Below are 24,412 nucleotides of genomic sequence, written 5' to 3'. Positions count from 1 at the left end.
TTGAAGTGGTTACTTAAGGGTAGGGGAATGATGAAGATCTCTTCAGCGTAGACTGCTCGTCTTTTTAACAAAACTAGCTGATAGGCTACCTTATCAGTAAAGGAGCCCTTGTGATCTCTAGACAAATTATTTTTGCTTTTTTATAATCCTTCCCCATATCTCACCTTTCTTTGCAACACTTACATTTCATTTTTGCAAAGAACTGCAAGTAAAGGAAATCTTTGTATGCTGTCAAATTAACATCACCTAAAGTTACCAGGACTGTAATGGTCAGCATTGCAGAGAAGCTGTGGAGGCTCCATCCCTAGTAGAGTTCAGGGCTGGATTGGATGGAGCTCTGAGCAACCTGGTCTAGTGAGAGGTCCCTCTGACCACAGCAGAGGATAAGATGATCTCTGAGGTCTCTTCCATCTCTAAACATTCTGTAATTCTGTAATTATGTTGAACGACAAAAAGTTGTTATAATTAGTTCTGAGATATTGGAAGCGAAGTTCAGAATGCTGAGATGACCACAACAGCCAGTCATCTCAGCTCCCCATGTCTCTCTGTTACCTTATAATTCCCTGCAAGTTGCTGTGGTCAACCACTCCTTAGCATGAGTAAACTGCTGTAGTGTACTTCGACAGAAAGTGCTACAAATCTGCAAAAATATGTTCCTGTATGGATGGAAAAGCCATAGTCCTCTTCTACCAATATCAGCTTACTGTGCTACTTAATTTCTTATTTCTGATAGATCTTAGTGCTTCTTTTCTATCAATTATTAACTAGAGGGTCTCATTCTGTCTGCATCTAGTGTAAGTTTGAACAGGAAATGAAAATTTCTAGTGATTGTAATTTTCTTGTTGCCTCATGACTTGAAATAATGATCATCTTACCATCTCAGAGCACCCAATTTATTCAGAAAACCCAATCAGTCTCCTCCCTAACATGTATCTACTCTCCCATTAATTCAAATCATGACACCATAATAGAAGTTAAAACTCAGCTCACAATAGATGATACAGTTTCATGTACATTTGTTTTTAAATTCAATACCTGGCTATCACTAAAACATAGCTCACCCTGCTGCACGGAAGCAGTAAGGCAGTGTGGAAAGTTGCACCAAAGTCATCATGCAGAACACAAAATGAAAAGTTGGTAGAAGCTGTGTATAAGGAAAAGTAAATAAGTATTGACAGTAATATTGAGCTGCTGACTTGTACATGCCTTCACAAAAATTTCAGTTCCCTTCCTCTACCCACAACAGATCTAACCTAATACCGGCTTTGTAGCTTTACTCTGTCTCTTAAGCCTAAGGCACTTTTTCTTCCAGATAAGACATTAATATCTACAATATTTTTAGATAAGCAACCCATCTTAGTGAACTGGGAAGCCAATAGGAAAGTTATGGATTTTGGATAAAAGAAAAGTAAGGTGTCTATGAGTAACAAATAAGGCTGAAAGATGTCTACAATTAATAGCTTCACAAACATATATTGCATCCTGAAAGATTTCTCTTGGCAAAAAGGTAAGTATGCAAAAACATTTCTGCTGGTTCTTAACAATGTTTTGCTGAAAAAAATATTCTACCACTTACTTGTTTTGATGGCCCAAAAAAATTTCTTACCATTTACTTACTTTGATGCCCTACTATATTTGAGAAAGAATACATTAAAAAAGAAGAAACTTCATAGGGAAGTAAAAAAATACTGTGTCTAAATAAAAATATCTATGGTTTTCATATTCACAGAGTTTAAAGAAGAGGTGTGAACTATATTTATATTAGGTTATGATTTTGAAATGACCAACAGCAAGGACTGTGTAGGTCATTGGTGCATCTGAAGTTACATATATGTACACATTTCTTTTCAGCTCTTACTAAGCAAATTCAGTACTGCATTGCTGAAAAACACATTTATTTTGATTTCTAGCCACAAATACTTATTTTCAAATTAATACGAGTGCTGTTGTAAAAATAAAGTAGAGAATACCTTAGATAAAATCAGAAATCTCTTGAAAAGGATATTTTGAAGTCTTTCCTAGTGAAATGGACAACACAAACCTTGTTTTGCTGCTCTCACTGTCAATGAAAGGTTTACTACATAAGCATGATTGCTGCCTGACAAATGTAATTGTTGCAATGACTTGGGGAACACTGCATTCCACTCAGAAATATTGTAAGTGTTCCCGTCAGGGTAAAGACACTCAAATACAAACAAAATGAAGTGCCTAGAGGAGGAAAGGAGGAACAGGAATTTATCAAGACTGCTAGTGATTTATGAGAAGTAATGATTATGGGGCTCAGGCAGTGTGAAGAGATGATTCTATTTATCATTTTTCCCCTGATAGCTATGTGCTACAAAGTGGCATCAATATATCATCAAAATATTAAGCTGGTGGCCCAGCAGTCTGGAATTTATTTAGGGAGATGTCATTGTTGCAGGTGTCTGTGATGGAAGGGAGGACATGTTAATTACCTCTTCACCAATCTGGATCTCTCGGACAGAGTGAAGTAAAAGCTGGTATCCTTCAAAAACGATCACGCAGTTTGGGTCACAGCTGTGGTTCAGTAAAGACATGCTGTGAGGGGTGGTAGAGGGGGAAAGAAAGAAAAAAAACTTAACAGAGGAGTCTCCACAGCCATTTCCCTTTAATAATTTGAAAGTAGCTAACATGATTACATCTGAAGTATCAAGCAATTAAGTCACGAAACAAATAAATTCCCTGTTAAATCAGCTGCTCTTGGTTAGGGGAGGAAAATTAATGCTTAGAAGATTTATATTCATTGGTAATAGGAGTCAGGATCACTTCATGTGTTTCTGCCTTTTGTGTATTCAGGGCAGGAGGATGGCAATGCCCACCCAGTGCCTCTCTGAGAGTCCTGATTCTGGGGACAGGGCAAGTGGGGAACAAGGTAACCTGGACAGTTCAGAGCAGGAGGGACTGGGTTATATTTCTGCTGCTCCTGCTCAGTTTCAGGGCACTAACCTAATCGATTACCTCACTGTCATTGAAAGCACAGCTCAAAGGGGCCAACAATCAACCTGTATTTCATATCAGGAGAAAATACTATGTCCCACAGCCAAAGAAGTCAGTGTATGGAGCTGAAAGAAGAAACGTGGCCATTGCCTCTGTTTTATGCCTATTTCGGCCCAGTCTCTATTCTTGTGGCATGTGACAGCTGAAGCAGCACAGCTCACTAGGGAGCTGCTAGCACCCTCAAGAGACACAAACACGGCACCAACATACCCTTCCCTCTCTCTGAAGGAGGCTGCTAACAACATTTGCTCTATACTGTTGAATCACGAGTTTCCTTAGCTGAGAAACAACTAACTCTGCCAGGAAAACATTTCTGCCGTAGAAGAAATGGGGTTGATGGTTCTTTCCTTTCCCTGTGGGAATGATCCATTGAAAGAATAATTCTAGCATTATCAGCCTGGAAGAAGAATTTTTGGCTTATGCAGCTCCTGGCTGCCTTTATATTCTGTCCTTGTCCTTGTCTGATTCAGCAACTCAAAATCCCAACTGCTGCTGGTAAAATAGAGGATGTTGCTGAGATTCAGAGCCCTGCACCAAATCATGTTTATTTAGTTTTTTGTCTCTTAAAGGAGGTAACAACAGAGGCCTGACTCTTTTGGTATCCCTTCTGGACTAATAAAATATCTGTGGTTAATCTCCTCAAGAACTCACTGGGAGAATATCCATTACACTTATTGTGAGATCACTGGGCACACTCTCAAAGCTGCTGCAATGTGACGCACAGCAAGACCACAGGATTTTACCTATTTTTAAATATATTGTGATGCTGAAGTTATCAAGCCATACAGCAATATACAATCCCTTAATAAGGCTTAATACAGAACTTTTAATTAAATCTCATATCAAGGAGGAACTAGTGGGTTTGATGACAATTTCCTCTGGAAGCACATGAATTCATCTGGAAGGACATTTGCCCAGGACTTACAAACCACAGATTTAAAGTTCTTAATTTTCCCAGCTTTTTTGCTGCAACAAAATGCAAACTGCTCTGAAGTGACCTGGGAAAGAATCTCTTGCATCCCTTGGCAGTGCATTATCATTGAACACAGATGGATACTTAAGGGCTTTTTTTCAACCAAAAGAAAATATTTCCCTAATAATGATGCTCCAAAATAATATTTCATTTTTCTCAAGTATTGTCTTCATTCCATTATAAAATCAAATTACTGTTTTGCACTTTTCATGACACTAATTCCCATGTCCTCCTAAGCACCTTTTCCTCATCTTTACTACAAGGCAGACCTCAATATATTAAGTGTCCTCAGTCAAATCTTATGACATTAGAAAGAGAAGAAACAACAGTGACAAGCCCACTGAGGTACTGACAAACATAATCCAACCATGTATTAACAAAAAATTAGATGGTAAAACATACTTTTAAACTACATACTAATTTTCCATGTCTGTGATTACAGGTTAATAATTCTATGAAGACAAAACCTTCATAGGTACATACTTCTTACCTAATACAAATGAGAAACAATAATAAGAATTCCAAATGTTAACATCCATCTCTTATCTTTTCACCTTACTGGTTTCTTTGTTATGGTATTTTATTTATAAATATACCCATCTTTTTCATTCAGAAAATTACTAATTCTGAAGGTTCTCAGCTGCAAAATATCTATATTCTAAAGCATCACTGAACAGGTTTCCTTTAACTAGTCCCAGTTGCAGATTCTTGACATCAGTATTTATTCTTACTTAGAAAAGACCACCTCCATAAAAATAAAATAGAAAGATGTATACTATCTAAACTTTTTAAATGCTGTAATCAGGACTACTAAGAATGTTTTCAACTAGATCATATTTTTTTACTCTCCTTTAATTTATTTCCATTTCCCAGTTTCTCATTTAGACATGTTACCTGCTGCTTTGATGGTCCTTACAGCTACCTTGGAAAAAAGGAGAGAAAACTGGCAGAGATTTTGCCTGTGAATGAAACAGTGTCCACAGTACCTGGGATACAGGCCAACACCAACATCCTGCATCTCTCCATTACTGATGGTGAAACAGTTACAGGTCACCTGTAAAAACAAAGGGAAAAGTCCAGGATTACCAGAATCATTTGGAAACCCCATACTCAAGTGAAAAAAAACCTTCCAAAATAAAACGAAGGGGCAAATGGTAATTAGATGGGAAACATTCAAGCCCAACACTGGTGCTCTTTCATTTTAGAGTCGTCACATCTGGGTCACACTCTCCTGTAAAACTGCTGTCAATTAAAAGCACAAATATTAGCATCCTGAAAAAACATGGGGTTAAACACATGCAGGGGCCCTACTTTCCTGTCCAGAGAAGAAAAAAAACCCACCCTACACAGAGCCTGAGAAGTTCAGCCCAGAAACAACCCAACAGATGATAATGACTACTGATAGAAAGAGTGGCTGTTTCTCCATGTGGGGACTGCTGATGCCAGGCTGCCACAGCATCTTTTAATGAGTAGCAGTGGAACCCAAATAATATATATGGGGCTGTTTTGAAGTAAATAGCAGCCTCATTTGTGGCAACAAGAAACAAATAATATTTTGTGGATACAAAAACAAATAAATCAAAGACTGTGCAATAATGTATCTTTCACATTATGGGTATTTTGGTTTGCATGTAGAAGGTCTGACAACAAAGCATGTTCAAATTACCATCCAAGAGAAATACAATATTCTCTTTAATTTCAAATATTCAGATTATAAATATATTCTTCCTGCATACAATCATACAAAATTAAAGTGGTTTTAGAAAAGATGGGGAAGAATGGAGGATTCCTGTAAACAGATTTAGTCCTACCCCAAACTATCAGACTGAGGTTTTTTTGTGTTCAAGGTATAACAGCACTTAATAAATGATTAACAAGTACAACTTTCATGTGCTTAAATGAAAAAACCAGAACTCAATTGTGAATGTATATTTTAAGTATTTGATTTTTGGGGAAGAGCTGGTTTTGGGTTTTTTTTTAACATTTATTTTTTAGATATGTTGGGTCACTTACCAATGATGTATTAATACCTTCTTTAGAAAAATATTGCATGATACTGCATATACAAGAAAAGTCCCAGGTCTCTTCTGCATAGCCTTAGATTATTAATATCATTAATTCTCATTAGAACAGAAAACAAATTAAAAGTAGGATTTGGCAGACATGGAAATGAGATTTGAAAGTTGCAGTTTTATCCACAGAGTAATTGTCCAGAACAATAAATGCACGCCTATGTTTTAAAGAGGTATGCTGAACAATTTAATAGTATAACTTATCCTATAAATTGACAAATTATTATTTATGAGAGCATTAACCATAAGGTGAAAATGAAATCCTCTTTCAAAATTTCTCATAAATTCTGACAGCAACATTAATTTAAATAAATGGACATGCAGTAGGGCATGTGTTTTCGTAAACCGTTAAACAATACTTTGATTAGTCTATTATTTATGTAACCCATTCAAATATTCCCTATCAATTACCAAAATCATATGTCTTAATTATTTCTTTCCTGCTGACATTGGGTATAAAGTGTCAGACAACTTCTGAGCAAAGATTAGTCCATTTCAAGTGGCAATTATCCTGGTTCTAAAAATATTGACTTGATTTTGGTATTTATTGAAAAAATAATGCCTTCCAGGTAAAATAGAAAGAAAGCCAGCTTTTGTGAGCCTTAGCTCTCTCTAACAGATCATAAAGTAGCAGAGGTCAAGCATCTATTACAAACAAATTAACTCCTCTTTCTTGCAAATCTCTTATTATTACCATAACATATTTATATTAATAATGTTGGATTTTGACATAGTAGAGCTACAGAGACTGTTTCATCATTTTCTATTAAAGTTATGTATTACATTATGTGAAAAGTTTTACACACAGAAGTCACAATTGTTCTACTTCTTCCTTTTTGAAACATGCATCAGTTTTTTATAGCAGGATACAAGCAAAGAAAAATTTGTAATGAATGAATATGCTGAGATTCAGACATGAAGAGCTGTTTTTAATAGTAGTTCACTATGAGACACTTTTTAACCTCTCAGATATTTTTACAGTATATGGGTGCATCTCAATATCCAGTGAGGTAGTGAAATGCCATCTAGTTTCCAATTATTTATAGTTTCAAATGTATTATTGGGAATCCAAGGTATGCAGGGCCAAATCTAAAAAGGTATTTAATACACAAGTTAGGCAGAAGCGTAACTGGTCCCATGAATTCTGAGCGATATGATTCAGTGCACAATCCTGCCAGAGGTATAGGAGGTGTCAGGTGCTCTGAGGCTTGTTTAACCTCCAAGAAGACAATCCTTCCCCCCCTTCTAAATTCAGGAATGGAAGAAACCAACAGTGATACACATATAATGTGTACCACAGACAGTAACCTTAGTCATGACTGCTTTCTGTGCTCGGCAAGTGGAGATAGAGGAAGATCTCACCATTTACAGTGTGAGAAATTCGATGTAATGACAATCCTTCACAGACAGTTAGCAGCCTACAATGATATAAAATATGAAGTATTCATACTCTGTCACTATATGGTTTGGTTTTTGGTCTCTTAGATTTGTTACAAAGTTTCTAAAAATCTACTGAATCACCTCTACATTTCTATTTACATAAACTTTTAGGATCTTTTAAGTCTGAGTTAAAGATCTGTTTTATCAAGGGGAGTTATGAGATTTCAAAACAAGTGTTGGTGTTGTAGACCACAACTCCCAAGGAACAAAATAAAGATGGCTTTTTTTTTTAAGAGAACACCCAAAGAAAAATCAGTTTTCCTAGCTCCCCAAAATTCACAGATGTAGCTCAAATAACAACCAAATCTGCAATATTTCTGCAGGAGAGGATGGGCATGTTGCTTATTCCTGAGGCAATGGTTTACAGATCAAAGCCTACTGGGACTGGAAGCTAACAAACTCCTTTTCTAGGGGGAAAAAAAACCCAAACACATAAAACCAAGGCAAACCAAATATTTTCTCATGTATCACAGCATTTCTTTCAAGTTGCATGGTTGTCTTCCACAGAGTGTTTCAATAATGGCGTTCTTCCATACAAATGTATGCCCCTTGTCATCTTAACTCCTACAGAATCATTTATCTCAGTAATTTAATTTGTGCTTGTTCCTTCTGAATCCTTTGAAAATTCTTCTCTATCCAGCTACAAAGCACTATGAGAGCATATCCACATCTAGAAGCAGAAGCAAGTACTCACAGAGTTTGTTATACCCACAAATAAAGAAAAATGCCACATATTTCAGAACTTCAAAGTGGAAAGACTTTTGCTATTTCTAAAATTTCTGAAAAAACACATCTCCCAGCATGAGAACCAAGGGGAAATTCTCAGGGGGGAGTCACAAACTTTTCAAGCTTTCAAAATGCAAAACTTTGAAAAATTCTAGAACTGTCAAGGTTTATCATCATAGCCTGTTAGGCCACTGAGCTCTAGTCTATAAACTGACAGTTTATAGAATCACTTCAGAGTGTTTGAGTTGGCTCCATGGCAATAAATCCTGCAAGTTTGTTTAAAAGGAGCTGGTATTTGAAACAACCAACAACATTATACAAACTGACTGAATTAAATAAAAAGATTTATTCTTTTGAGGCTGCACATATATTACAGAAGTACCCTGAACCTAATAATGTAGCACAAGTAGAAGACATAATCTCTCCTAGACTGGTAAACACACAATAGGTAAACCAACTTTATTGACTGGCCAATACTCTCAGGCATACCTTATCACCAAACAAAAATTTTTGCAACCTATTAAATTTGATTTTCTCTCTGAATGACTAATGAAAACTCTGTAAATTTACCCTATAAAGAGGTCACTGTTCTCAAGATGTCCAAAGCTACTGTCTGAGCAATCTCACTCAGTGCCAGACTCAGTCTAGAGGACAGTCATGATTTATTTCAGCGCTTGCACTTGACAGAGTATGGAGGCTTCAGTTTTGCAACATAACGAGTTGAATTTGCTCTCAGTTCAAACCTCATTCCTACAGCTTTATACTGAGGATTTGCCTTTGGGTTAAACAAAGCAGAGTTAGACTTGATGGCAGGACATTCCAGATTTGGAATTTCAGACACTCGGACAATGAAACACATCAATAAGGGTGTAAGGGAAAGAAAACAAATCACTATTGGCTAACACTTGCTGCACTGATCAAATTAAAAACACCAGGGCTAATAATCAATCATTTTGTCTCCATGTGTTCCTGTTACTGCAACACAGTGAGGCAGCTCTTGTAACACATGTAAGAAACCCTCACAAGGACTTCCAAAGGGTATATTGCACTGATAGGGTCAATATAATTTTCGGCTCTGATCTACAATGATTCCAGCCATCTCTGTAAATGGTGTGTTACAGCTGGTGTATTCTAATCCACCACCAGGAAGAAAGCCATAACAAACCTCTTTCCCCCCTAATTTATGAACCCAATGTAACATAAATTAAAAATATCTATTTAAAAAAGCCCTTTCATGGATTATTAAGTTTCTCATTCGCACCAAAGCTGCCTGGGTATCACTTGTCAGGGCCAACTATTTAACAAAAAATACTGCAATGAGTTTTCATGTTAATTGGCTTCTCAAGAGACTCACGCATTTTTCCAGGAGGAAGGGGTGAGCAGTAAATGCTATGTGAGGGGCACCTTACCTCAAATGACCAAGGCATACCCCAGAGACCTAGAACCACCATATCCCACTACAGTTCTGCACTGACAGCTCTTTCTTATTTGAGGATGAACAGATAACAGGCACAGATGGCTGACAGATCTCAAATCTGCTAATGACTTCATTTGGCACACAGAGCACTAGAGCAACAGTGCTAAACTGTAATGCACAGTATGCCACAGCAGTGACAGACATGTCAAGCCCCTCGTTTGAGTGTGCTTCACTCAACTGCTTGTGCCCACAGCCCAGGACATCCAGACTTTCTACTCAGACAGAGCTCTGAAATCTCGGTTCTGTCCATGGTGGGAAGGCATCTTTTACCTGAACACTGCACTGAAAGGATCCCTGTAACGAGACACATTTGTAAACTAGACCTTTGTGCCTTATATATACATGCTTACATGTTTTTACTATATCAGGAATTTAGAATGCAACTCTACATTGCATCGACTTAGAACACACTTACTGGCTTCCATAGGAGCCACAGAAACAAAATGAGATGAAATAGCTATCAGAAAGAAGAAAGTAGGTGAAGCAGAAAAAAGAAGCTTCTTTAGTGTTTTGATCGAATCACAGAATAAGCTGAGCTGGAAGCAACCCACAAGGATCATTGACTCCAGCTCCTGGCCCTGAACAGGACAATCCCCAAGAATCACACCATGGGCTCAAGAGTATTGTTCAAATCCTTCCAGACAGAAATCAAAACATATTAGAAGAAGTTAGGAAAGTTTTCTTATTTAGATTTTCAGACTAAGTAAAGGGCACAAGTATTTAACTGTTTATGGCATTTGCTCAGAAGCCAAAGTATGCTGCAAAACCATGAAATTTGAAGAATTTGTTTCACACCTTGACTGATTTCACAAGTATTTAATTTTACGTCAAAGACTTCCTACTAATCTCTTGTGCCAAAGCATCAACATTTTGGCTGAATTAAAGACCACCATTAATTCAGAGCTGGTTACAACAAAGATATGCATTTCTGATTGCTTTCTTAGTTCTTCATCTTAAGCCTTTGGACATCTTTCTTCACATCAACTAAAAATATTTCAGGCCTTTTTTACTATCTTAGCACATGAAGTTTCCTGATGAGTGTGCAGAACACAGGTATCCCTTGCAGACAGGCTGTCACCACCTACAAGCCAGGAGACCAGAAATTTGGCCTGACATTAACAGATAATTTAGTGCAAGTGTGCTTCAGGCATCCCTTTATAGTACTCAGCTAAGCGGTGCAATTTTGATTGAAATGGAATGAAAATAGGTCATGGCAAATTACCTCCTCTCTCCTTAATCCCACACATACTTCTCCAGTCTTTCAAATAAAAATATTTAGCTATGCAGCTAAATATATTTGATTACTAAGAATTTCAAAGCCATCATTACTAGGACAAATGTTATGTTTGCTATGAGAAACTTTTTTTTTTTTTTAAATGGACATGTAACATGTAGTTATGAACTTGGACTTGAAAAGGTAAAGCTTGAAACATTCAAAATTATTGCACTCTTACTGTAAAACAAAATATCTTGAATTTTTGTAGGACTCCCATTAAAAGTTTTGTGTAACTTGTCTTAGCCTTTTCACAAGTTTTCCTCTGACAACAGTCATCAAGTCTCATGGTCCCCTTGGTCAAATTTTACCTTTTACCCAGCTCTGTAAATGTTATTATTCCTGCTTTTTGGAACAGAACTGAAATGTATCTATTTCTGGAGCAGAACTGGAGAGTGGGAGCTGCAAAGTCACACTAATGGATCATATTACAGTATGCTTGCAGCATTTGGCATTATTAATTGGTGCATGACATCCTTCTCCTCATCCTCATTTCCCTACTGGTAACTCCACTCCTGTGAAATGGGGCAGAGTTACTAACTTGATTTCAACAGCCACTGCATGCCCACTTATTGCAAACACACCACTTGCTTATGAATGAGATCCAATCTCATGGGCATCCAGGAGTCATTAACTGACTTTGTGTTTGTCTTGCCTATTTTGTTACAGACAGATGTTTAAATGTTAAAAAAAAAAAAAAACCAAAAAAACCAATATGAATTGCTAGGGTGATTTTCAGCTATGGATGCTTGTATGAAAAGTATATATTCAAAAGCAAAACATTAATGAATTACTCTTACATAACTTCAAATAATGATATGGGTGGAATAAAGTACTATGTGCCACTTCTTTCCATTACCCAGATGATTTCCTCATACCAAACTGCTAGGCAGCTTTAGAGAGAAATTCTCACCTAAGTATTTGATGACTTTTTATCACAGAGGAAATATACTTGTTATTCCTTTTGGAGGTGCTTGCTAAGCTAGACCTTAAAGTATATTTACCTCTTGAAGTTCATCAATCGTAAGTCTTTGGATTTGGCCCATTGGGCAAAGTGGAATCTTTTGCCTCGTCTCCTCTCCTCTCCTCTCCTCTCCTCTCCTCTCCTCTCCTCTCCTCTCCTCTCCTCTCCTCGAGTCTCCTCGAGTCTCCTCGAGTCTCCTCTCCTCTCCTCGAGTCTCCTCTCCTCTCCTCGAGTCTCCTCTCCTCGAGTCTCCTCTCCTCGAGTCTCCTCTCCTTGAGTCTCCTTGAGTCTCCTTGAGTCTCCTTGAGTCTCCTCTCCTCAAGTCTCCTCTCCTCGAGTCTCCTCTCCCTCTCTCTTTAACTATTGTGCAACAATATCTATTCTACTGAGGGAAGGGGATAAGGAATGAGGGTATCATAAAAATCTGGAGAATACTTTTTTCATGCCATTGCTTTAATATTGCTTCCACCAGGAAATTTTTGAAAGCACAAAAACTGACAAAGTTTGAAGGAAATTTCAAAAAGGATAGAAAAAAAGGAAAACATCACTTCCAAAATGTAATGGCCTGAAATGAGTACTTTTAAATCTTAAAAACTTACACAAATGTAAAAAAAATCTTGAATCTTGATTTTGAAAATTCTGAAACTGGCAACAAAACCTATTTGACTTGATTAATTTAGAAACATGAAAACAATTTTTTATCAAAAACCCCAGTTCTTTTTCAACTTATTTTTTTATATGCAGCATGCAGTTTTTGAACCAGTAGTCTCACTCTGCTACTCAACTTACAACCTAAAACAGAGATGACTGGGGAGTTTTAGAACTGAACCTAAGACTTTTTTCCTTAGTATGAAAAGGACTTCACTTATTTCCTTAGTGAAAAGAAATACACCGAAACCCCATATGGAAGCCTATGACACTGACAACCTGCCTGTGTCCACGATCAGTGAAAAGCCAGGCTAGCCCAAACCTGCTTTGTTTTGTATTAGCCAATTAAAATTTCAGGCTCTTACAATGTTCGCACATTGAGGCCCAAAACAAAACTGCCAGCTGTCAGTTCCTTCAATTTTTCTTATGCTTTTTCTCTATAGATAAACTACTGTTGTTTTTCTTTTGACATAGTTTTATCAAAAGAAATAAGTATTGCTCTTTTTATCATATCAATAAAGAAAAAAAAGTAAAGGTTTTAAGTTACTTAGATTTGTTTATTTTCCAGCCTATTCCTATAATTCAAACTGGGTGGCATTACTAGTTCTAAAAATCAGTGCATCAGACATGCCCATTTGTAAATTCATCACCTTTGCTGAAAGGAGGTGATATAACCTCCTTACTTCCAGTTAAAGACATAAGGAAATCAGTAAGACAATAAGAATGAGACACTATGTTCTTCTAGATAGCTGGCAGTCAAACATATTGTGAGAGCAGGTAATTTAAATTATGTCTAAAAGCATGACTCAACAAATATATGAGCTGTTTGTAAAATGCCAGTGTTGAATATCCTAAATAAACTATTCTCCTTTGAATTTTTTTGAACACTTAGTTAGCATATGGCCGCAGAATCCATTTTTTCTCACTCTCAGACCTTCCTTCCAGAGACAGTGTACAAGTAGTGCTGTCAGATACAATGACTGGTGCAACTGTGCCATAGCAGGTGAGGTGTCTGAGGCAGGCTAGACCTGCCCAGGGACAGTGAAAAGGAGTGGAGGACCACCTGGTATTCATCCAGCATATCACGTCCAGGAGGCAATTAGAAGTTCAACAGGAAAAAATAAAACTGTGAAACAAAAATCTCACTCTGTATTCAATTCTGAAACACTGAAATACCTAGCTGATTGCCTTAATGAGAGGTCTTTTGAAGGAAAAGAGTAGTGGCCTTTTGAAGGCACTGAAGAGATTGTTTAATCCAGACCACAGATTAAGACCTCTTCTTGACTGAAAGGGAAAATTGTGCTCCACACTTGTGCACTGGCTCAGAAGGGTAAATATGCCCATATCAGAAAACAGTAGGATATGATAAGCCAGAATACATAAGATGAACTCAGTGTAAGTACAAATTTTAATTTAGAGATGTGTTGTGGTGCACAGAACAAATTAAAACTAAAACAGTAAATGTAAGGCCTGTGTAACTCAAGCACTCACTATTCAAAGAGTTACTGGATTTCTACAGAATGTGTGCATTCTTAATATTTCTGATCAACTCCCCAAGGATTTCCAGCCAGCATTTCTTTTATATCTCTCTATTTAGGGCCTTTTTTTCAAATGATGCTATGATCAGGAAACAGTTGACATAATTCAGTTTTTGGCATTTTGTAACACTGGACATGTCCAGTTACAGTGAGGTACAGCTTTTGTGCAGATGCTGCTCATTTTCTCATTCCCCCAGTTCTAGTCCAACATTCTTGGACAATCCTATTAGGTGACAAACCATAGCCAGTCAATGACATTTAACAATACCAAAGACCATTTACTAGCATTTTATCCTATATTTGACACGAGGTAAATCTAAAAAACGCCAATCCTGCTCTGTGGTCCTGGTCTCCTTTGGACCACAGCGTGCATGTGGCATCTAGGAGCTAAATCAGAACACAGCAGATCTGCATTTCTCAGGCCAGGTCATGGGATTTTGCTTGAAAGGCTCTGGATGCTACAACCGCTCCAATCAGGAATGACTGTTGGTACCAAGTAACAGGAAACCCCTTTCGCATTTTGTTTGGATTCCATTTTGCTTTTGAAGGCATTAGTAGAAAACAACTCTTTATGCCAAGAGAAGGAACCATGTACATATATTGGGTGGTTACATGGGAACAAGGCTTTCAGAAACCACAACGTCTGTACTCCATAAACCAATAACCAGAAACACCACTCCGTCCATCAGGATTCCTTAGCAGAAGGCAATTACTTCAATGACACAGTAAATTCCCAGCATATTTTCTACCTACAACTGAACAGAATACATTTTGCTTAGAAACAGTATTTTTCTTTATTGTACCAGATTAGACATAGCCATTATACAGATTTCCTGCATTGTTACTAGACACTACTACTATTTAGGAAAAAGACATGCAATACTTAGAGGCAGCGTTAAGCATCACCTCCATCTGAGTAAAAGCCACAGAGAAAATGTAACAATTTACTCCAAATTAAGCTCAAACAGAGAACTCTGAGTCAAGGAATATCTAGCAATAAGTTGACAAAAGCACCGTAAAACAGCTAGATATGAAGTAGCACAGCTAGAATCATAGCTTGCAGAAAAAGTCATGAAAAAGCTGAACTCCTTTGTATTTTTCCTACTTAATGAACTCTCTTAGGGTATACAGACTGTAAATTGCTGAGAAAATGGTCAAATAATTGCATTATTTGATCTTTCACTTGTAACGGGGAAAAAAAAGTATTTAATTTTAAAAAGCCTCTACCAGATTTCTTGGAAATAAAGGAAGGTTATACAAACACTACATTGAGCTCACAGTTCAAATGCTTGTGGGTAGCTAACTAAAGTTCACAGACCTGTATGTAATTGCTGTCTACAGGAAATACTTGTGTTAGCAAAAGAATTTTCTCCCCGCTCCTTCACCTTTGCCCTTCCACAAACTCAGCAGCAAAGAAACCTCCTAAGAGCATTTCTGTGATGAACAGGGCTTTTCTCACCTCTACAAGATGAACTAAATCTAACAGTCAGGAACAAAATCTGTCAACTCCTCAGAAACATGCTTTTAGCAACTATTAATTGATAAAGGATATACTTTTATACAAATAAGGTTGAAACAAAATAATCTACTCTCTGTTCATTTATCTTTATCTAAACTTTGCATGATTTTTTTTAAGCTTGCAACATGAGTAAGAACACACAATTTACACTTATTTTAATTGGCAGTGACTTCAGCGGCACCACACGAGTTACACAAAACAGCAATCAGGTAGGAAGAAGATTCATAAATAGAACTTGAAATAAAATTTCTTTGAACACTGAAATTGGGTGATCTAATTCCACATTTCAGACAAAAAACATCCCTGACTTTAAAAGTCTACAAAATTTGATTTGCTTAATTCATAAAATAAACTCTTCACTACAAATGTTCTATGTTAACATTAAATAATAAAATAAAAATCCAATTTTTTTTAAACCAAGACAGTTGATGTGATATCATTAGATAGCCTGAAGAGGGAAACTTGAAAGTTAAGCAAACATTTTTTAAAATAATAAGTTTGTTGCTTTTTTTTCAATTATTTCCCCCTAGCTTGAGATACCTTGAAAGGCACAGAAACTTTGCATTTATCAAAAATGCTTGTGTTTTCCCAGGACCCACATGATATATTGCCATTTACAAAGTGCAGCTTACTGCCATAACAATACATTTTTCCATGGGAAAGTGACACTTCTGCCTATGCACAAGTATCAAAGTTTCTTTACAGGAAAATTGTATCATGTGACTTAGATGTGCAAGGCCAGGCAAGCAATTACCAGTGAGTACCTTGGAAAGCTGATGCTTTCATTCAGTTTTCTTTATGTTACAATTTTTTAAGTTAAGTCAATAGTTTTCATAACCTAGATTCAGGATATCAGAAACTAAGAACATGATCTCTGTATTTCAAAGTCCCAACATACACTCCATTCACTGAGAAAATGACAATGGTCTTGTGTTATATATTCCAAGGGAGAGAACGATGGCTGGGACGGCACAGATGGATTTACAAAACTAACAAAATATTTGCAAAATACTCCTTTGAATCACAACACTCTCCTAGTGTTTCATGCTATTTTTTTCTGATATGCAGATTCACTCTCAGAAAATCCTTATCTACAGTTTTTATGCTCCTTATTTGAGCTTTGTTCTCCCTTTTGTGCACACCTGCTCTTTACATGTACCCAAAACAAGAAAATGGTGATTTTAGCAAGCAACGAGGAGCAGCTGGCATTTCTATTACACTTGACAAAATGCAGGGTGACGGCAAAGAACATAATCATTTTTGGTCACAACACCACTCATGGGTCCTAGCAAATTCCTGGCTCCACCTCCAAATGAAAATTTTAAATTTACACCACAACGCTCTCTGGTAATCATCACAGAACTAAAGAAAGTGCAAAACTGGATCAGAAATATGAACCACAAGGCACAAGATTATTCAGATCTACTGTTGCATTTCTCCTGCAATTTATGATACTGACTCCCCTTCTTACGTTCGTACTATTTTTTACACAAACATCAGGCCAAAAAACCTACATGTCAAAATACATTCTTCTGTCACAAATCAAGATCTTCAAAATTGAGTAATTGGTTATGATTATCTAAGAATACATTTTCTATTCATTTATGACTCATCTCTCATCTGATTTGGCTGCATATGAAAGTTTTACCTTTGTTATACTTTCATGAATAGAATGAGGTAAAACTATAAAGTAATTCTGAAACCTAAGACATTTCAGTTTAAGGAATCTTTCATGATACAATAAGATTTTAAAACAAAAATTACAATATCACATTAGATAAGTTTTTATTGTTAGTTTTTGTTATGAGAGCCATATGAGAACAAATGAAGTACAGTCACTCCTTTTTCCACCAGTGTGGAAATAATTCTCTTGTTTACATGTTATAACAGAAAAGAGTAATTAGTTCCATCGATTCCTGTTTAAGTTACAGTTAAAATGTAGTTTTTAAGTATTTTACATGCTTTGCTACGTTTGGCCATTCATCTAAAATATAAATCAGCTGTGTGAAATTGTAAAATTGTAACCTTTAGGTCTTATATCAAGAGTCTAAAATATCAAGTTTTCAAATGCCAAATACTTCCAAATATGTCAGGTTTTGGTCTGGTTTTGTATTTTGTGGCTTTTGTGGGATGTTTTTTTGCTTTTAATCCTAATAAAAGTTTTTTGAAAGTTTGAATCTCAATCTTGCCTTTGTAGCCAGTCTTTCCAGCCAGACTGAGTCCAACTGTTTTTCGATGGACAGTCAGTAATATCACCTCGGTGAAGCAGAAACAGGTGCCCCTTTTCATTGGCAAAGCTCTGACATGAATGAAGTACTTAAGTTTCACTGTAATTACCTTTTTGACATTTTATGCTCATTGTCATAGCATCACATCGAAGTATCTCTTGAGCTATTACTACTTGATGGACCATCTAAGTCTGTTGTTCAGATTGTGTACGATATTGAAATCAAATACATTATTGCTTAGGATGAAATTTAGACTTCTAAATCTGTTTCTCCAAACTACACGTCCAAACCTTGTGTTACATGTCCATGATTTAAAAAAGAAAAGAAAATAAAAAGCAGGAGAAGAAAAAGTAACGAACACTATAAAATGGCTGAATTAATAAAGAGAAATAAAATAGAACCCAAAACTACATGAGATGATGTATTTGAAGCCAAGACCAAACAGCTAGCTTGCTTTGTAATTAGCACTTCTTAACACTTTGCGGCTAGAGTATGAAGGAGAGAATCTGGCAAAATACCAGTTGATGTTAATACCTTCCTGGCTCTACCAGCAGCTCAAATGTGTTATCATATGCAGACTGCAAAAGAATATAGGTAAAGTTTTACTTTTAAAATTATTGCACAACTTAATTCCCTCAGTAGTTCTAAGCAGCAATCCAGCTCAGATACGGTACTTACCTGTAACACCTGCTGGTGTGATCTCAAAGGTGTCAGTGCAGCAATCAGTGGCAAGCAGCAGCTTTTGCCTCTGCACATAAATGCAGGGCTGAACTCAACCCTTTGAAGCTGAAGCTTCACCTGCCCGTGGATCTCAAGGTCCCCTGACTCCAAGATCACTAATTCACAAAATCTGTCTTTTATTAACTGAGGAGTTAATGTCAGTGGGACAACTGGAGCTATGTAAACCATACACCTTGCCTTGGAAAGAGGGCCGTACAAATACTGCAGTCCGTCCACTGACACCTTTGCACCTGGTCAGCATCCATCACATGGAAGCTGCACTGCCAATTGTCTTATTGTAGGAATGATTGAACAAATGAGTACTGACACCTTCTCCACAAAATTATTCTCTTCTGTTGATTTACAAGTAAAAAGGTTCAGATTGTCACCTAACTGTACAAATTATCATTTGATGATGGAGAAAGAAACCTCTGAGCTTTGCAGAGGCCCTGCTCAAGCCCTGTGCAAGCACTTACAAAGAAGTTTTGTTTTCAGCTGAGCTTTCTCAAAAACCTCGAAAGGATGGCTCACAGGTTACTGCTGCAATTTCCTACCCACCTCAGTAAGCCACCCTGCAACCCCACCCATTCATTTGAATATTGCTATTCTAGTTACAGCTAGTTGTGTTATATGGCTTACTGTGTCTTAAGTCCCTTCAGTGGGACCACTGTAAGAAAGAAAATGTTAACCTTAGATTTATTTTTTGTTGAATACACATACGATTTTCATGAAGAATCTGGTTATTGGGAGGATACCCAAGGCCGAAGAGCCAGCACCAATCCCAGGATCTGTGCATGAGATGGGAAGAAGTCAATTACAACTCTTCAGGGTGACTTTTTTACATGCTGCTTATTAATATATGTGTCACTGAGTAGTACTTGACAATACTTAACAAAATGAATGCAGAAGTCTTATACCAGTGGAAACATGTTAAAGTGGGAAATCAAGTGAAGAACACTTGGTCTTGATAACTAAAAGATGATCCGTTCCACAATACTTCCCTAAGACTGGGTAACAACAGCAAAGGTCAAGAAAGCTGAACAGGCTCTAGGAGAGCTGAATCACTACCAGTATAAGGGAAGACAGAAGCAGGGATGTTTTAGTAAAAACATAAAATAATGACTGAATTTCTAAATAAAAGCCATTATTTAAAAAGCTTTATTTATACAAATAAGACGCATCTATCCTAAGACATGTAAAATGACAATTGCAAAATAAAGCTCACTGATATTTACTAATTCAGACTTCTCTCTAGAGATCTGTGTGCATGACTATGAACATACTCTCATGCCACTTCATGTGTTTCTCTAAAAAAAGAGATGTTATTTAACAATATGGTCTTTGGCAGAAGTTAGCCATAAAGCCACATATTTTGCAAACCAAGTATCCATAGTAACTAACTGCATAGTAACTGAGCTTAGATATTATCAATTTCAAAATCATTCACAAATAAAAATGGTACATATTTAAATCAATAAACATCTGAGCCTGTTCATTCCTTTCATTTCAACACCTGAATAATTTTAAACAAATAATTTACCATCTAAAAGCAGCTTCTTTCTTCTTTATTATTCCCCCCTTTTCTTCTTTTCTTTCTTTTTATTCTTTACTTTTGGAATCCCTGATAGCAGATTATAAATCTGGCAAAATTCTTTTAAAATCAGCTCAAGCCTTTCCTTCTTGTTGTTGCTATTTTTGAACTCCATGAGCCAACCATGAACTACGTAGTAAAAGTTCACACTTGAATACTAAAATTGTGACAGTTGCTAGGTCTGCAGACATGTGTGCTGACTTAAATATTAATCCTTTTATCTTTTTGTAGTTGATTACACTACATTGCAACATAGATGCTAAATGTAAATCACAATGTCAGAGACAAAATGGAAGAAATCCTGCCCTAATGCAGTATCAATTAATGGAACAATGAATGTCAGAAAATACTGATTCTTTATTTTTTACCCCACATAGAAATTGTCACCCAGACCAGAATGAGAACTATTATTTTAGGAATAAAATTTTCTTTTCTTCTCCTGGTATGATCTCATGGGAATAACTATTTTTGTTATTTTTCTTGTCTCAAATTCAGGAAGTAAAATAATGGAGCATTTCATCTGTAGGGAAAAAAGTAACACTTTTGGATATCGTTTCCTCATTTTAGCTTCTTATAATGCGTCTTTCCTGCTCCTCACTTTGGCAATTCAGTTTTGCGACTACAGGTTGAAACCAGAGTTCAGGCGGCCTGAAGTTCTATTTTTTGCTATATATATATAGCTTTTTATTTCTATTTGTTCAAGGACATCAAGCAATGTGTAGACATTAATTAGTTAAGCATTACAACACTCCTGTGAAGAATGGAAACATAGAACTGAATCATAAAGATGTTGAATGTAACACCAAGGACACAAAGCACCTCATCAGCAGTCTGGCATACAAAGGCATTTTGTTTAAGTCTTTGACTGTATCCAAAAGGTTTACACTGAGAAAGAAAGAAACCCTTAATGTTACTTGAAAAAAAACCATAAAATCTACAGCTGAAATAGGATTCCTGGCTCTACACTTCCCTGTGGCACATTTCGACAGTGTAGCGCTGTCGTGCAGCTGCAGGCACAGCATTGCTCATGTTATGCTAGTTAAGGGCCCATGTATTATTTCATGTCTTCTGTCTTGGCTGCATCATGCTGTGAAATCAGGCAGTAGCTCCAACACACTTCTCTTTCTCTGGTACATTTTCAGTCTGCACTTGCCTTTCTCCATTTATGCAGATTAATACATGACCATTACATGGCAAACTCATCAAACAGAAAATACAAAAGGGGGCAACACAATGAAGAGGGGAAAAAAATCTCCTCAGCAGCCAAAACCTCTAAAGCTGCAGAGTGTTTTTAAAACCTCAGCCACAAGGCACGAAGGGAGACCCCTGAAGTACTGGGGACAAGAGCAGCCAAACAGCACAAGACAAGGAGCTACTGGAGAGGGTCCAGAGGAGGGCCACAAAGATGATGAGGAGTCTGGACCAGCTGAAGGAGCTGGGCCTGTTTAGTCTAGAGAAGAAAAGTCTGAAAGGGGATCTCATTAACGCATATAAATATCTGTCGTGGTTTTAAACCAGTAACTAACAAAAAAATTACTTATTTCTTGCTGTGAGATATGGATTAGAACAAGAACAAAACAGGCATAAAACTTAAAAGGAATAAAGGAAGTTTATTGACAAACTGCAATAATAAGAACACCAGAATAAACTTCCAGAAAAACCTTTTTTATCCCCTATCTACCCACTATTCCCTTGTTCACATGACAACAGAGACAAAAACTTTGGAATGTTGGTGGTTAAAACAATCCCAATTCCTGCTACAGTCTTTTCACCAGTCTTTGTAGAGAAACAGAAGTTTCTTCCTGTTAATTTATGGAGTTTCTCACAAGAAAACTATTTTTGTTATAGTTTTCCATTTCCCTGATGTCAGCTGCCCAGAGCTGCTGTTATCAGAGCTCACTCCTCCCATTTCACATCACTCTGAAGTGTGTATGGGCCATGAGTCTAGGCATGGCATTTTAAGGATGAGTAATTCAAAAGCAAAAGTCTTCATCTGTTTCTGTGAGCTTCACCAGAAAACAGTTTTTCTCATTGCCCCCCAAGGCTTCAAATTTTCTCTTCACTGTTTCCAGCTCTTCACTATATCACAATCACTCTACTTTTTACTTGAAATTTTCACTTTGAACACACTATTCCTCCCTATATACGGTCATGAATTAAAGGAGTTCTTTCAGGACTTTATTGTCCATCTCCATAGCTTTAACAGAAAAATATTTCATCTTAATTAAAGCATCTTCTTAATTCTCTACCTTTCCTGAAGCTTCTTTTCTTTCTTGCCACTGGTAGTTTATAAAGTCTCTTTTCATGTTGATCACTCTCTTTTTCCTTTTCTGGATAAAAAAGATTAATCTGCAAGTCTCATCTGGGAAATGAAAAGTTTAAAATCTTGCCCAGGCTTTGTAGATGGCTCTGTGACTTCTGCCGATGCAGGAGCTGGAGCCGTCTGCGATAGAAAATTCCTCATGGCTGCTCTGCAGAGTGTAGTCGCCGCCCCAGCCCGCTGCAGGTCCAGAGCCTCTCTCCTTCTTCACTCGGCAGTTTCTAGTGAATTTAGTCACAGCAAAACCTGCAGCCGAGCCAGAGATCGGCCCGGCTCGGTCAGAGCCCGGGGAAAACCTTCCGCAGGCCCCATCTCCCGGTTGGGAGCTGCTGGGCCCAGCCCAGCCCCCATCCGGCCGCATGGCCTGGGCAGGGAACGGGAGGCCTGGAGCTCCACCACCCTTCACAGCCAGGAAACAAAGAGAACTCAAGTGCCCTGACTTTACATCTTAAGGTAGGGTTCACAAATTGATCTCCCGTTTCAATGGTTAAAATTGCTGTCAATCCCCAGTAATGACCAATAATTGGTCAGGAGAAGGGACTCCTTTCAGTCCCCAGCAACTTCAACTTCCTTAGCTCTCACAACCACCTTAAAGGTAAAGTCACCTCATGACAATATCTCAAAGGTGGGTGCCAAGAGGATGGTGCCAGACTCTGCCTTCAATGATGCCCAGTGATAGAATGAAGAGCAACGTTAACTAAAACACAAGAAGTTTCACCTCAACATGAGGAAGGACTCCTTCACACTGAGGGGGGAAGAGCACTACAACAAGATGTTCAGGGAGGCCCTGGAATCGACCTCTCTGCAGACATTCAAAACCTACCCAGATGTGTTCCTGCATGGAACAACTGGGGGATTGGACTGGATGATCTCCAGAAATCCCTTCCTACATTAACTATTCTGTAATTCTGTGATATGCCAGAGTACAGAGAAGCTGCACAGCCCACCTTCAACAGAATTCACAGAATGACTAGGTTGGAAGAGACCTTCAAGATCATCGAGTCCAACCCAGCCCTAACACCACGACTAAACTATGGCACCGAGTGCCACATCCAGTCTTTTTTTAAACACATCCAGGGATGCTGACTCCACCACCTCCCTGGGCAGACCGTTCCAGTACTTTATCACTCTTTCTGTGATAACTTTTTCCTAATATCCAACCTATATTTCCCTTGGCAAATCTTAAGGCTGTGTCCTCTCGTTCTGTCAGTTGCTGCCAGGAGAAAGAGACCAACCCTCACCTGACCACAACCACCTTTCAGGAAGTTGTAGAGAGTGATAAGGTCCCCTCTGAGTCTCCTTTTCTCCAGGCTAAACTTCCCCAGCTCCCTCAGCCATTCCTCACAGGGAACATTCCAGGCCCCTCACCAGCCTCGTTGCCTCCTCTGGACGTGCTCAAAGTGTCTCAATGTCCTTCCCAAACTGAGGGCCCAGAACTGGACACAGAACTCAGGTGTGGCCTCATCAGTGCCAAGTACAGGGGGAGAATGACCTCCCTGCTCCTGCTGGCCACACCATTCCTGACACAGGCCAGGGGCCATTGGCCTTCTTGGCCACCAGGGCACAATTTCATGTTCATGTTCAGCTGGCTGTCACCAGTACCCCCAGGTCCCTTTCTGCCTGGGCACTGCCCCGCCACACCATCCCCAGCCTACAGCATTGCAGGCAGGCTTTGTGGCCAAAATGCAGGACTCAGCACCTGGACCAATTAAACTTCATCCCAATGGACTCTTACTGTGTGGCCTTCACCACCTGTACACTGCAGCCTGCCTTGGCAGGGTGGTGTTGTCTCTCAACACCCACAGTACTGATGGCGAGGGAGTGGCTGCCATGGGTAACAGCCTTCTTGGGTCCTGACAGGATGGGGAGCAAGTGGGGGGTGCAATGTCTACACCCTCAAATGTG

The 24,412-nt window shown here is 38.0% G+C and overlaps 1 protein-coding gene across 1 annotated transcript in view; it reads right to left on the bottom strand.

Annotated features, from left to right (window-relative positions):
• The window catches only part of SMYD3 (SET and MYND domain containing 3), a 404,628-nt gene that overhangs the window by 73,234 nt on the left and 306,982 nt on the right, over positions 1-24,412 (bottom strand). Inside the window, exons 6-7 of the mRNA XM_086878169.1 lie at positions 4,978-5,045; positions 2,457-2,559 (exon numbers count right to left, since the gene is read on the bottom strand). Of these exons, the coding sequence (XP_086734295.1) occupies positions 2,457-2,559; positions 4,978-5,045 (171 nt within the window). The remainder of the gene's footprint in view (positions 1-2,456; positions 2,560-4,977; positions 5,046-24,412) is intronic.

This window comes from Cyanistes caeruleus, chromosome 2, assembly GCF_971803275.1.
Source record: "Cyanistes caeruleus chromosome 2, bCyaCae1.hap1.1, whole genome shotgun sequence".
NCBI classification, from domain to species: domain Eukaryota; kingdom Metazoa; phylum Chordata; class Aves; order Passeriformes; family Paridae; genus Cyanistes; species Cyanistes caeruleus.
The sequence above is the reverse complement of the archived record's forward strand: the minus strand, read 5'-3'. Positions and strand labels throughout refer to the sequence as shown.